The sequence below is a fragment of the Carcharhinus amblyrhynchos genome, chromosome 3 (genome assembly GCF_965287045.1).
Source record: "Carcharhinus amblyrhynchos chromosome 3, sCarAmb.v2.hapA, whole genome shotgun sequence".
In the NCBI taxonomy this organism is placed as follows: Eukaryota; Metazoa; Chordata; class Chondrichthyes; order Carcharhiniformes; family Carcharhinidae; genus Carcharhinus; species Carcharhinus amblyrhynchos.
The window spans coordinates 64,432,342-64,447,409 of record NC_137326.1 but is presented as its reverse complement, the minus strand read 5'-3'; the positions used below and the strand labels follow the sequence as shown (position 1 = coordinate 64,447,409).

Genomic DNA, 15,068 nt, shown 5'->3' with positions numbered 1-15,068 from the left:
GAACAACACCAGGAGGCATTTGAGAATTTAAAAGCAGTGTTAACCACCCCACCTGTTAGCTAGACATAGCTGCCTAGCTATACCAGACTTTTTGAAATTCTTGAAAGTCGCCATTAACGGTAGTGATATAGGTGTTGGAACTGTGTTGTTACAGGAGGATGACTGTGCAATCAGCCATTTTTTGAAAAAACTCAATATCCACCAGACAAGATATTCCACAATTGAAAAGGAGCTATTGAATTTGATAACAGCCTTACAACATTTTAATGTTTATATTACAAACAACGCATCAGAGATGATTGTTATACCGATCACAATACTTTGACATTTCTGGAAAGATTCAAGGACAAGAGCACCAGACTATTTCATTGGGGCCTTATGTTGGAAGCATTTACTTTACTGATTGTAAATGTTGTGGATTGTGAAAAGTTATTGTGGATGCTTTATCACGAGGTTGAAAGTTTGGGTGACACAGTAACACAGTGATTAGCACTGCTGCTTCACAGCTCTAGCGAGTTGGGTTTGATTCCTGGCTTGGGTGACTGTCTGTGTGGAGTTTGCACATTCTCCTCGTGTCTGCGTGGGTTTCCTCTGGGTACTCCGGTTTCCTCCCACAGTCCAAAGATGTGCGGATTAGGTTGATTGGCCATGCTAAAATTGCCCTTAGTGTCTTGAGATGTGTAAGTTAGAGGAATTAGTGGGTAAATATGTAGGGATATAGGGGTAGGGCCTGGGTGGGATTGTGGTCGGTGCAGACTCGATGGGCTGAAGGGCCTCTTTCTGTACTAACGGGAGTCTATGATTCTATGAAAAGAAAAAAATGAAACCATCTTTTCATGATGATGATTCATTTTTTTCTAAAGGGGGAGGTCTTGTGAATTTAGTGTTTGTAAAATTACAAAAAAAATGAAAAAAATGCTAAGAGTTGTAAAATTGTCTGTTTAAAAGTGCACAACGAGCATAGAGTGAAACAAGTATTGCTTGGCTAAGCAGTAAAAGCTGCCAAGACAGCAGGTTGTTTTTGAATTTTAACCAATCAATTTGAAATAGGCATTTGAATTTTCTGTTTTGATAACCTGTAAACCAATCCTATTGCGCGAATCAGGGGTATAAAGGTCACTGCTCCCAGCTCCAAATGGCCAGAAAAACCGCCTGTCAGTGACTGCCACAGCTCTCAGCTAGAGAGAGAGAGAGAGAGACACACACAGACACACACACACAGACACTGTCCCTGTCAGTGTAATAATCACATTTTATGACTTAAAAGAAAGCCTCATCTCATTTCAGAAGAACAGAACAAGAGAAGGCAGACAAAATCAGTAAAGAAGAAAGAACATTTTGTAAGATGACAAACCTGGTTATATTTTGAGTGTGACTAGAAATTCTGTTTACTTTTGTTAATGTGGAACTGTAATTATCTAAACAGCATTCCATTAGAATAGTGCTTTATTTTGTTCGTTAATAGTTTAGTTAACCTTTTTACTGTTAGAAAAATGTTACTTCTTGATTTTATAGAGACAGTCTCAGGTAGTTATTTTGATTTGACCACTAAAAGTTGCTGAAGTAAAGATAATCCCCCTTCTCACAAACTCTAACAGATTATGAAGCAAAGTACTTCTCTTTGATTGGTGGACTGTTAGTTCTCAGAGGGGAGATCAACTTCTCCTTCGTAGCAGTAACAAAGTCCAAGTGGGAAGTGGAAAGAACTATATCCTGAACATTATTATGACTGTTTAAATCCAACTCCTTATCATCGTCCAACTCCAGTCTCACCTCAGCCTAGGTGCTCCAGAAACCCTCATCTGCATCTTGCTACCTCTAGCCTTGACTATTCCAACCCACTCCTGGTCGCCCACATTTTACCCTCAATTAATTAACAGTCATCCTAAACACAGCAGCCCATGTCTTAACTCTGGCTACATCACCTTCGCCTCCCTGTGCTCACTGCAGATTTACTTTGGTCCAGGAATAACTGTCTCCTTGTTCCTCCTCTCTCTCTTTCATTTGTTAAAACCTACCTCTCTGACCAAGTGCTTGGCTGCTACAATTTTCTCTCTTTGGCAGAGGAAGTTTGGGACAGTTTAGTGTGTGAAAGATGCCACATCAATCCAAGTTGTTGCTGTGGCCAGGGAAAGAGAATCACAGAGTAGAGAGCTGGAAAATTGGGAGAAATTAGACCAATTGCAAAGATGGAGAAAATGCAGCAAAGCTGAGCTAAGCTGGGAGTGTAGAGTAAGATGCAGGGAATATAAAACTGCACTGGTTGCAATGAGTGTAAGAGATGTTTTATCAATATTCATATCAGAACAGCTTGTGATTACACTCAAACTGTAAAATAAGGTGAAGCATTGTCCCCAGATTCTGCTGGAGAGGAGTTACCTTACATTAAATACAAATCCATTCTTTAGGTTCTGCTCTTGCTCCTCATCGCTGCAGGAAAATGAAGAGACATTCATGATCAATTTGTTAAGTGTGTCACTGACAAGCAATAAGTCAATGGTCTGATATTCCCCTCTGTACATTCAAAGTTTATCCTTCTGACTGGGCATCGGGCTCAAAAAGAAGTCCGGACTCTGCTCCATAATGCTGCCCCAGATTGGGGACCATGATGACTGAACAATGGGTGGCTGCTGAGACCAACCATTTCTTCCATGGTTTGTTGAGGACAATCCAGTATTCACCCTGATCTGGTCTATCTAATGCAGTGAAAAGTCTGACAACACCAGGTTTTAGTCCAACCTATTTATTTGATAATATACTCACAAGCTTTCGGGGTTAGCCCCTTCGTCAGGTGAATGGAGAGTTCTGGCCTCAGACAGAGCATATAAAGCACAGACAGTTTAGAGATTACTCCCAGAGTAATCTGGGAGTAATCTGGGAATTACTCCCAGAGTAATCTCTAAACTGTCTGTGCTTTATATGCTCTGTCTGAGGCCAGAACTCTCCATTCACCTGACGAAGGGGCTAACCCCGAAAGCTTGTGAGTATATTATCAAATAAATAGGTTGGATTAAAACCTGGTGTTGTCAGACTTTTTACTGTGTTTACGCCAGTCCAACGCCGGCATACCCACATCATGACTATCTAATGCATGCAGATTGTGGCAGAACAGGTCAGGTCTGGCACAATGCAATGCCGCCAACCCCGGGCACTGCGGGTGAGGGATGTTGATGATTGCTGGTCTCCAAATAAAGCAGCTCTCCCCCTCAGTGGATGCTGGTCTAAGTCTAACCTCATGTTCAAACCCATCTCTTCACCTTACAGCTCCTGGACTCTGTCCTCCTGAGAACAGGAGCTGGATTGACATTGGGACTCTGATCAGGTCTTACCAGGCTTAGGAAATGAACCACGAACCAGGAAGCTGGACCAGGTCAGGATACACACACAGGAAACTGGTCCAGGTTAGGGCAGAGACAGGAAACTGGTCCAGGTTAGGGCAGAGACAGGAAACTGGTCCAGGTTAGGGCAGAGACAGGAAACTGGCCCAGGTTAGGGCAGAGACAGGGTGACAGGTCTCATTCATGAGAAAAGGAACACCCAAGTTGCAGTGGATGATTCAGCCCCCTCACCTTTGCTGATTGTGCGGTGTGTTTTCTCACGGGTACGATTTGCAGACAGTTACCTGAAAGGTGTGCAACTTACTTTAAAATGCAATAAGACAAGATCAGAATTTTGTTAATTATTCATCCCAGGATGTGGCCATGTCTAATTGCCCTGATTTGAGGTAACTGAGTTGGATCAGAGGGCAAGCCAAAACTGACCAGGTTGGAGTGGGACTAGAGGATACAAGAGTTTTTGGTGGAATTATCACCAAATTGATTGGAGTGGGTTTGTCAAAGAATTATCCTGATATTACAGGAGTTCTGAATTTCCTCAGTTTAACTGAGAAATGCAAATAGACATCCCCTGGTTTTGTCTGCTGAGGCCCAGCCTGAATAATGTCCTTGTCTATGGGAGCAGACCATACTGTGGGACTTGTACAGTGGGAGCAGACTATACGGTGGGAACAGACTACACAGTCTGGATCCCAAACAACAGCATGGCACAATTACCCTGCACACACACTGCAGTATATCGCAGACACAGGAACTCCAGGTACAGTGCTGCATAATGTCATCCACTTTCCAATCTAAACAGTTCACATCAACATTTAGTCTTGCTGTGCTCTCCACTTTTAAAACCTCACAAGAAACTGATAGTGCATTGGGATCTTACTGTGCTGTCTAGGGGATATGGGTAAATCAGTGTTGAGTGTGGAAAAGGCAGCAGCCAGCTGAGTGAGCAAACCCCAATATAGATATCCAGTGGTCAGTGCAGTGTAGGCACTCACCTGACTCCAAGTACAATGATCGATAGCCAGGATCCTTCTGCAACTCAATTTCCTTCAGGGTAAATATCGAGCTTGCTGCAAATAAAGTTCATATTCTTCATTGTTACATGTAGCATGTAATAACAGGAGATGCACTGGGGAGATGGTGAGGGGAAAGAGACAAGTGCAGGGTCTGCAGGATGGGGACTGAGGGACAGGGCTAACAGACAGAAGAGAGACGGAGCAGAGGTCTTGGGAAAGAGCCACAAGTGCAGAACAATGAAGTGACGGAGTGAATGCTGATAACCTCATGCCCTAACTAACAATAATACAGTACAGGAGACCATTCAGCCCATTGTCATTGTGCTGGTTTGTTGAAAGTGTTCTCCAATTAGTCACACTCTAGGCAGCCTGCCAATTAGACACGCGAAGGCAAGGACAGGCAGGACCTTCATCTGGTGCAGGATCTGGCCATCAGGTTTAAATGCAACTTCAAGAAAGACATCAACCCCTTGTCACCCAGCTGTGTCAATCTGACTGTTTGTCAGGAGTCTGTAATCCCTGGATTGCCAGCATTTAACACACTGGCAATTCATTAGGAGACCAAGAAATTTGGAAAGGCCTCATTCAGGCTAGAATTTTGGTGTAAAGAGAATGTCTGGAGCATTGCTTCTTTAACTGTAAACCTTTGGTGAACCCCCCGCCATCAAACCCATCACCCTTGACCAACTATATTTCACGCTCGAGCTTGCCCCCTCACCACTGTTCAGCTGTCATCCTTGGCCCTCTCTCCATCACTCGTGACTTGCCCTCTGACGCCCTCAACTCTCAGCATCTGATCAATGGCCTTCCTGACTGTGTGTAGTCCAGCTTCCTCCCTCCCTGGGTCAGCCATGCTTCTTACAGACACAACCTCAATACCTCAACACTGCCTTGCCCTGGTTCAACAAAGCTCCCAGACAAGGAAAACTGCTCCATTTCAGCACAAATTCACTAAGACAACCTTTACCAGCTGCACCCTCTGTAACCAGCGGTGAATCTCAAACATATGCATCTCATTTGCTGTATTTTTAATTCTAAATCCTGTGATGTTGTGTGATAAGGGGCAGGCAGAACATGCTCCTGTATTAAAGGGAGAATCCTACAGCTTGCCATCTCAAGGCCTGATCCGCATGCCCTCTATCTGTTGTTTCCCTTCTTCTTCCCCTGGTGACATAAAAGCTAGGTTGCTAGTGAGGAGATGTTGGAATTGTACTCACTGTCTGCCAGCTGCAGGATTTTCTCTCCGAAGCTTTGAAAGTAATGATGTCTGACTGCTTCCTGTGCTGTAATCCGTCTCTTCCCTTCAAACTGTGGAGAAAAACATATCTTGTTCACAACACTTCACCAGCACTTTTGCTCAAAAACGCTGGCTGAGAAATCAGCTTCATTCACACTTGATTTCTGGTCATTATTTGCACCCTTACAATTCCAAAACCTATTTGGCTGTTGTCAAAGTACTGCAGGATTAGAACATGTTCAGTGAATGTCCACCAGACATGTGCAGATCATGGCAACGTGGGCACCAGTGATGACTTGAAGGTTTTTGCAGAAACTAGTTGTCACAAACACGGGTGCACTGGTAGTCACTCCTCTTGGAATGCTGAATGAATTGGAGAATATGTAGGGAACACCTAGAAAAGGACAAGCTGCTGGAGGAGATGGTGGGGTGTGTAACAATATTGTGCCTTTCAGAAATGTACCTGAGCCATGTTCTTGCTGAGGATCTGTCCCTGTAGTTTTTTATGCACTCAGAGGCCGTAGTATCTACGGCATGCTGTATTATTGTTGCAGCAGTTTAATTATTTCTAATGGCTATAATGTTGGTTTTAATCTGAAATAATGCTGTTTTGCAGTTTTCCCCTGGAATTTGCAGAGTGGGGACTTCATTGGGATGATTGCAGGTATGGTCATGTAACTGGGAAGCCGGACTTTTTCACAGAATAGTCAAGCTTAAATGCTGCTTTTGAGTTAAGAGAGAGAAATCTCCACCCCCCCACCTCCCCTGCACCCCCCACCCTCTGAAGTTGGAGACTGGAACCTGCCAGGAGATCAGTCACTTTTTTGGAGATTCTGCTGTACAAGAGTTGCTGCTTTGGAAGCTGCTTGAAGCTGAGAGAAACAAAGCTGGAGTCTGAAGACTGGAAGCCGCCAGAGATTAAGTTTACCTCTCTGAAGTTTTGCTGTTTTGAGGATGTATCCTTCTCTGAAACTAATTTGTTGTCCACAGGTGTTACAAAGCTGAAAACCCAGCATCATGTGAGCATAGTCTCCGCAAGAAAGGTGGTAAAGGAGAATTCCCCTCTTCAAAGCACAGTGATGAACAAACTGTGCTTTAGAAACCTGCAACTTTCTGCAGCTATTAATGCAACCTGAGAGCAGTGGGGAAGGACAGCATTGCCAGCGGCCAGGGAGGTCACCACATTGATGGATTTTAAGGCTCTGCTCCGAGCAGGCTGGAATTGGAGATATTTCTAACATTTCATAGTGTATCGTCCACTGTTGCTTAAGGGACACCCAGAAGCTCTGTACTGAAAGACAGCCAACTACATTTCATTCTCTCTTGCCAATGAGAGTTTGCACGCGGCTTTATAAGGGCTGCAGGATTCCCTGTGGGTGCCAGTGACTGTACACTTGTTGCTTTGTAGATGCCTTCTCTCAACTTTGTCCTACATGGATCCCAAGAGAAATTCCACTCCCTTCACATCCAGCTGTTATGAGACTGAAGGAAGAGTCTCATCAATGCCCTGTATTGCGACATCAGTCAGAGTTCTTTCAATCTATATTTGAGCCACAATGATGAAACAAAGGGTGGTTTAGTTACTGGGCAACAAGAGTGATCTGTTCCTGACACTGCCGGTGGTGTTGGTATAGAGCCCTCTCAGACCCTTTGCAGTGTCTGTATCTGAGCTGATGGTTGTAAGTGTGAGATGGTGTGATAGCATTGTCTCTTTAATATCAGCCTTCTTGGATTTCTCTGGCCAGGTGGCATATCTTGTGCTAACTGAAAAGAAAAAAGGCACAAGGGTAAGGTTCTGATGAGGGGAGAGTGCACTGGGAAAAAGTACAATGATTTTACCACCTATGTCTATGGCATAGTGGATGGCATGGTGGCACAGTTGTTAGAACTGCAGCCTCTCAGTTCCAGGAACCCCGGTTCGATTCTGGCCTTGAGGCATTTGCACGTTATCCTTGTGGGTTTCCTCTGGGGGGTTCTAGTTTCCTCCCACACTCCAAAGGTGTGTGGATTGGGTGGATTGGTAATGCTAAATTGCTCCTTATTGTCCCAAGGTGTGTAGTTTTGGTGGATTAGCCCATATTAAATATGTGGGGTGACAGGAATAGGGCAGATGTGACTACCTGGGTAAGATACTCTAAAGGAGAGGCTGAATGGCCTCTGCGGCACAGTTGGGAATCTATTCAATGAGCCTGTAAATCAGAAGAGAGGTTAGTATGTGGGGGATATGAGGAGGGGGATTAAGCATGAAGATACAATCATCTTCAATGGTTTTAACTTAATGGCCTCAGCCCCGGGGCATGTCAACAATGGCTAACGTGTTTCCTTCATGGATTAAAGACATACGGACATTCCTATCTTCTTCTAGTTAGCTCCTGTTACCTCAGGTTGTCCTACAGGAAGTTGAAAGAAGTGTCATTGAATGCTGTGCAAACTGTTTGGCGAATGTCCCTGTCTTGAGTGAAGTGTCAGATGTGGATATGGGCATTGCAGCACTGCCACGTTAGAGTACGGTGAATTATACAAGCTTTAGGTATGAGTCACGTTTGAGAGGGCTTGTCGGTAGGTGAGTGACGTGAGGAATTAATAATAGAACATAGAACATAGAACATAGAACATTACAGCGCGGAACAGGCCCTTCGGCCCACAATGTTGCGCCAACCAGTCTTATTTTAAAAAAAAACATTGACCCACTAATCTAAACCAATCCCTTTTCGTCCATAAACCTATCCACCAATCTCTTAAACGCCCCCAAACTAGGCGCATTTACAACTGCAGCAGGCAGGGCATTCCAGTCCCTCACCACCCTCTGGGTAAAGAACCTGCCCCTGACATCCGTCCTATAACTACCCCCCCTTAATTTAAAGCCATGCCCCCTCGTGCTAGCTTTCTCCATCCGAGGAAACAGGCTATCACCATCCACCCTATCTAAACCTCTAATCATCTTATATGTTTCTATAAGATCCCCTCTTAGCCGCCTTCTTTCCAGTGAAAACAACCCCAAATCCCTCAGTCTCTCCTCATAGGACCTCCCCTGCATACCAGGCAACATCCTGGTAAACCTCCTCTGCACCCTCTCCAAAGCCTCCACATCCTTCCTGTAATGTGGGGACCAGAACTGCACACAGTACTCCAAGTGCGGCCGCACCAGAGTTGTGTACAGTTGCAACATGACGCTGCGACTCCTAAATTCAATCCCCCTACCAATAAACGCCAAGACACCGTACGCCTTCTTAACAACCTTATCTACTTGATTCCCAACTTTCAGGGATCTATGTACACATACACCTAGATCCCTCTGCTCCTCCACTCTATTCAAAGTCCTCCCGTTAGCCCTATACTCAACACATCTGTTATTCCTACCGAAATGGATTACCTCACACTTCTCCGCATTAAACTCCATCCGCCACCTCGCGGCCCAGCTCTGCAACCTGTCCAAGTCACCCTGCAAACTTCGACACCCTTCCTCACAATCTACCACACCTCCGACTTTGGTGTCATCAGCAAACTTACTAATCCACCCAACTATACCCTCATCCAGATCATTAATAAAGATTACAAACAGCAGTGGCCCCAAAACAGATCCCTGAGGCACACCACTCGTAACCGAACTCCATGATGAATAATTACCATCAACCACCACCCTCTGTCTCCTATCTGCTAACCAATTCCTGATCCAAGTACCTAAATTACCACCAATCCCATACATCTGCATTTTCTGCAGAAGCATACCATGGTGAACCTTATCAAACGCCTTACTAAAATCCATATATACCACGTCTACTGCCTTACCCCCATCCACCTCTTTGGTCACCTTCTCAAAGAACTCAATAAGGTTAGTAAGGCACGACCTTCCCGCTACAAAACCATGCTGACTATCTCTAATCAATTCATTACTCTCCAAATAACTATAAATCCTATCCCTAATAATTCTTTCTAAAACCTTGCCCACTACAGAAGTAAGGCTCACTGGTCTATAATTCCCAGGGAAGTCTCTGCTCCCCTTCTTAAACAATGGGACAACATTCGCTGTCCTCCAATCTTCCGGTACTATACCAGAGACCAACGACGACCTGAAGATCAGAGCCAGTGGCTCTGCAATCACCTCTCTTGCCTCCCATAGAATCCTAGGGTAAATCCCGTCTGGACCAGGGGACTTATCTATTTTCAACCCTTCTAGAATATCCAACACATCCTCTGTGGGAAAGGAGGAAATGATAGAGGCTTTGAACAAGTATTTGTATCAATCTATGCAGTGGAACACAGAAAGCATCCCAAGAGGAAGGACTGAAAACAATCACAATCTGGCAGAGCAGGAACATCATTGTACTGGTAATCCAGAGGCCCAGGTTGATTGTTCAAATCCCACCATTACTAAATCAGCAATAGTGGCACAGTGGTGAGCATAGCTACTCCCCAAGTAGGTGACCTGGTTTGGTTCTTGGCCATCATAGTTTGTGACCTTAACTGACCTTTAATCTGTTCAAATGAGGAACTCACTGAGGAATGAGAGGTTGAGTCAGTTAGGGTTGTGTTTGTTGGAGCTCAGAAGAATGAGGGGGGGATCTCATTGAAACCCATAAAATTCGAATCAGGACTAGACAGGGTAGATGCAAGAATGATGACCCCAGTGGAGCGGGTGTCCAGAACCATGGTCACAATCTGAGGATACAGGATAGACAGGTTAGGACAGAGATAAGGAGAAATTTCTTCACCCACAGAGTGGTCAGCCTGTGGAATTCATTACCACAGAAAGTAGTTAAAATCAACACATCGTATGCTTTCAAGCAGCAGTTAGATACAGCTTTTGGAGTGAAGGAGAGCAAAGGATATGGGAGGAAGGCAGGGTCAGATTATTGAGTTGGATGATCAGCCATGATGATAATGAATCGTTGCACAAGTTTGAAGGGTGACATGGCCTCCTACTCCTATTTTCAATGCTTGTATGTAACTCCATATCAGCAACTTAAGTTTGATTGCTTCTCAGCCTTTTCACAGGTTTAACACAGCACAGACTAATGCTCATGTGATACTGGGATCGAGGCTGTTAAGTTGAAATCTGCAGTCAAATGCTCTCGAGACTCAAAACAGTTTGAAGTCAAGGCAGCTTCCAGAACATCAGGAACTTTAGGCAAACTACTAACAACAAATTCTTACTTCAGGAAGGCAAAAGCTTGCTGTATGATCACCAGCAGAATTTACAAAGTAAACAGGCAGAGAGAGAATTCCATTTAGCTTCCTATCCCTGTGATAGTGATGATGCAAACATTTCATTAGCTCTACCTATCAACTTTGTTTGAATCAGTAATATCCATATGTCCTGTGACCATTTTCTCAAAGGTAATGAAAAAGGCTTTAACATCATTCTCATCAAGCTTTGGCAATGCTTGGAAATCTTTAAATAGATTCCCACCAAGCCTTTGACTATGAAGCTCATGCTCTTTCTCACTACCCTCACTATATTCAATCTATACTTTTCCCTTTACTTCTGCCCATTTTAACTGACATTCACTTTTGATTTTCAGTTTTCAAAATTCAAATTTTCTCTTTTTCTTCTGCCAGGGCTATCCTTTCCCTTTTTCTCTGATCTGTAATTCAAGCAATTTCATTTCTTTTTCTTTTTGTTCCTTCCAATCTCTGGCTCTCTCTTCTGCAACTACATCCTTTTTTTGCTGTTTTGTTCTGCTAGGGCTCGCCTTTCTTTTTCTTTCACCACTCTTCCTTCATTTCAAATTCGCTTTAATTCTTTTTCATTTTCAAGCTGTTTCATCTGCAATTGATTTATAGCCATTTCCAATGATTCTGACTGTGTTTCTGGCAATTTTAAATGCTGAGCTATGGCCATAATTATCTCCTCTAGCAGGCAATGTCAACTGCAATGTTTTCACCAATTCCAAAGCTTTCTTAATCTCCCTGCAAAGCACCTTGCATGACTTCCTCCACCCTCAGGGATTCTGTAGCCTCTGAAAGAGTCATTATTCCACAAGGCACAATAGGGACTGCCTATTTAAACAGGAATACAGCACCTGAAAGGAAAACATCACTATGCTCACCACTCACTGTCTTTGAGTTCAATAATCCCAAATCAATCAGAAAAATAGAATTGAATCTTGCTAGAGTCCCCAATTGTTATGGTTCAAGTCAGAAACTCCGAAGTGTTTTATGAAGCCTGCCTTCATAAATTTTGCATTTTGAATCCATTAAGCTTCTTGCAGCACTGTGTCGAGGTCCTTGGGGTGGATTAGCATTAATCTCCACAGCATCCATTACTGTCAACCAGTTGTCTAGATGGCCTCTCTCCCCTTGGAGATACCAGATACATCTCCTCCTTTCCACTTCCTTCACCTCCAGAACAGCACTTGAAAACATTGGAGTTTACACTTGCCCTTGCTGTGCTGTTCTTCCCATTCATAGGTCAGATTCTCATCAACCACAGATTCTAGCACCCAATTTATCTTGCACTTGCAGTCTAGATTCCTTAACTTTCGTGTTTTCCTGTTACACCAAGAGCGTTACTCATAAGAACTATTCGTGTTTATTTACAGATCTATGTACATCTCAGTAACTCTGCACGAGGATGTGTTCTGTTCCCACGAGATATGTTAGTCATGTGAAATTGCACCATAGTTGCATTAGCAGTTTGATCAGTATCAGGTGCTCCTGATATTAACACATTTCACCACATCACCCCAAAGCCTTTATCCCAGCTATATACATATTCCTACATCGTCCTAAAGCCTTTGTCCCAGCTATATACATATTCCTACATCACCCCAAAGCATTTATCCTAACTATATACACATTCCTTCATCACCCCAAAATCTTTATCCCAGGTATATCCATATTCCTACATCTTCCCAAAGCCTTTATCCCAGTTATGTACATATTCTTACATCTTCCCAAAGCCTTTATTCCAACTATATACGTACTCCTAAACCTTCTTGTTTCTGGCTCCTTGTCTCCATCCAGATCTAAATAATACACCCAAGACTCCATTGTTATTAAGGCTGTTCTGTTTATTCCAATACTTCCCTGGTCCATCTCAATTCTATAGGATCTCAGCTGTAGATGTTTTTCCATTCCTGTGCCCTCTCTCTGTCAGTCTTGTATCTACACTCTCTCCCTGGGCTGTAATACATTCCATTCTCGTGCTCTATGCCTAAAGTTGAAATTAGCAGCTTGACTGTCTCTTTGTTGCTTCTCAGTCTTTCTAACTGTTGTAGAGCTGACTGTTATGTTCACAGCCATCTTCCTATTACTAGTTCTGATGGTGAGAACCATTTTCTGGTGATGAGGTTCTTTAGTTAAGGGCAAAGTTAATATCTTTTTGTTTCTCTGTTTGACTGAGCATATAAGTGAAGTAGTCACACATATTAAACCATACTCCTGCATAATGTTATACAATAGCTTGTTAGTAAACAGAGGTCCATTGTCTAACAGCACAGCGTCTGGGATGTCGCACGTTGTGAAGATTCTTCTCTGTGATGTAATGACTGCCTCCATTGTGATGCTTTATGGTCCATCCACTTCAAAACATCTGGAGTAGTAACCAATGTCAATGGTGAAAACATTGCCTTTAAATTGAAATAAATCCATTTCCAGGTGCTGCTATGGTAAAGTGGAGAGTAAAAAGTCTGACAACACCAGGTTTTAGTCCAACCTATTTATTTGATAATATTCTCACAAGCTTTCGAGGGGTTACCCTCTTCGTCAGGTGAATGGAGAGTTCTGGCCTCAGACAGAGCATATAAAGCACAGACAGTTTAGAGATTACTGATTAAAATGCGAATCCTTACACCTAACCTGCTGTTCAAGACCTGAAGTGGCTGACAATGTGAGTGGTAGGAGCACTGATCACAGTTTAAAGAGATGTGTATTGTCTCCAGACAGTACAGTAAGTGAGGTTTTGCAAACCCAGGCAAGTCACGGGGGTTACAGATAGTGCGACATGAACCCAAGATCCCTGTTGAGACCGTCCTCATGTGTGCGGAACTTGGCTATCAGTCTCTGCTCAGCGACTCTGCGCTGTCGTGTGTTGTGAAGGCCGCCTTGGAGAATGCTTACCCGAAGGTCAGAGGCTGAATGCCCGTGACCACTGAAGTGTTCGCCAACAGGAAGGGAACAGTCTTGCCTGGTGACTGTCGAGCGATGTTCATTCATCCGTTGTCGTAGCGTCTGCATGGTCTCCCCAATGTACCATGCTTCGGGACATCCTTTCTTGCAACGTATCAGGTAGACAATGTTGGCCGAGTTGCAAGAGTATTTACCATGTACCTGGTGGATGGTATTCTCACGTGTGATGATGGTATCCATGTCGATGATCCGGCATGTCTTGCAGAGGTTGCTGTGACAGGGCAACTCGGTCAACATTGTCTACCTGATACGTTGCAAGAAAGGATGTCCCGAAGCATGGTACATTGGGGAGACCATGCAGACGCTACGACAACGGATGAATGAACATCGCTCGACAGTCACCAGGCAAGACTGTTCCCTTCCTGTTGGCGAACACTTCAGTGGTCACGGGCATTCAGCCTCTGACCTTCGGGTAAGCATTCTCCAAGGCGGCCTTCACAACACACGACAGCGCAGAGTCGCTGAGCAGAGACTGATAGCCAAGTTCCACACACATGAGGACGGTCTCAACAGGGATCTTGGGTTCATGTCGCACTATCTGTAACCCCCGTGACTTGCCTGGGTTTGCAAAACCTCACTCACTGTACTGTCTGGAGACAATACACATCTCTTTAAACTGTGATCAGTGCTCCTACCACTCACATTGTCAGCCACTTCAGGTCTTGAACAGCAGGTTAGGTGTAAGGATTCGCATTTTAATCAGTAATCTCTAAACTGTCTGTGCTTTATATGCTCTGTCTGAGGCCAGAACTCTCCATTCACCTGACGAAGAGGGTAACCCCTCGAAAGCTTGTGAGAATATTATCAAATAAATAGGTTGGACTAAAACCTGGTGTTGTCAGACTTTTTACTGTGTTTACGCCAGTCCAACGCCGGCATACCCACAAAGTGGAGAGTGCCAGAGGTTTGCTTTGTTATTGGTTGTTCACTGTACGCATGGTAGGCAATTTGTGATTGGGCCCTGAATGGAGTGACTGATACATGGCAACCAGACCAATGCTGGCTTCCCACTTGGCATTTCACTATTCCCGAGAGATTGTGATGGCTCTTTTAGAGAATTTTGAGTCAAAGTGTTTAAGGGACAAAGAGTCTGTCATTAAAAATTAGCAATCATTGACTGTGAGATGCTTTCTCTGTTTGATGTAATGGCAAAGTACTGGTTTACTGGCAGTATAATCCAGTCATCTGTTCTGGCAATATTCTTTCATTTGGATGCACTCACCAACCTGCTCTTCAGTTTGCTTAATCCCTTGTAATTTCTTCTGAATCTGCTAAGTGTTTGGTAAAGAGCTTAATATGTATTTCTACATCCTCAACAAAACTTAAACCTTCCTGTTTCATTCCTTCTTG

At 43.8% G+C, this 15,068-nt stretch overlaps 1 protein-coding gene across 1 annotated transcript in view; it reads right to left on the bottom strand.

Moving 5' to 3' along the window:
• LOC145341390 (cyclin-dependent kinase 16-like) overlaps nucleotides 1-15,068 on the bottom strand; it is a 133,731-nt gene that overhangs the window by 34,341 nt on the left and 84,322 nt on the right. The window contains exons 13-15 of the mRNA XM_080186330.1: nucleotides 5,569-5,659; nucleotides 4,331-4,405; nucleotides 2,380-2,430 (exon numbers count right to left, since the gene is read on the bottom strand). Of these exons, the coding sequence (XP_080042456.1) occupies nucleotides 2,405-2,430; nucleotides 4,331-4,405; nucleotides 5,569-5,659 (192 nt within the window). The 3' untranslated portion in view covers nucleotides 2,380-2,404. The remainder of the gene's footprint in view (nucleotides 1-2,379; nucleotides 2,431-4,330; nucleotides 4,406-5,568; nucleotides 5,660-15,068) is intronic.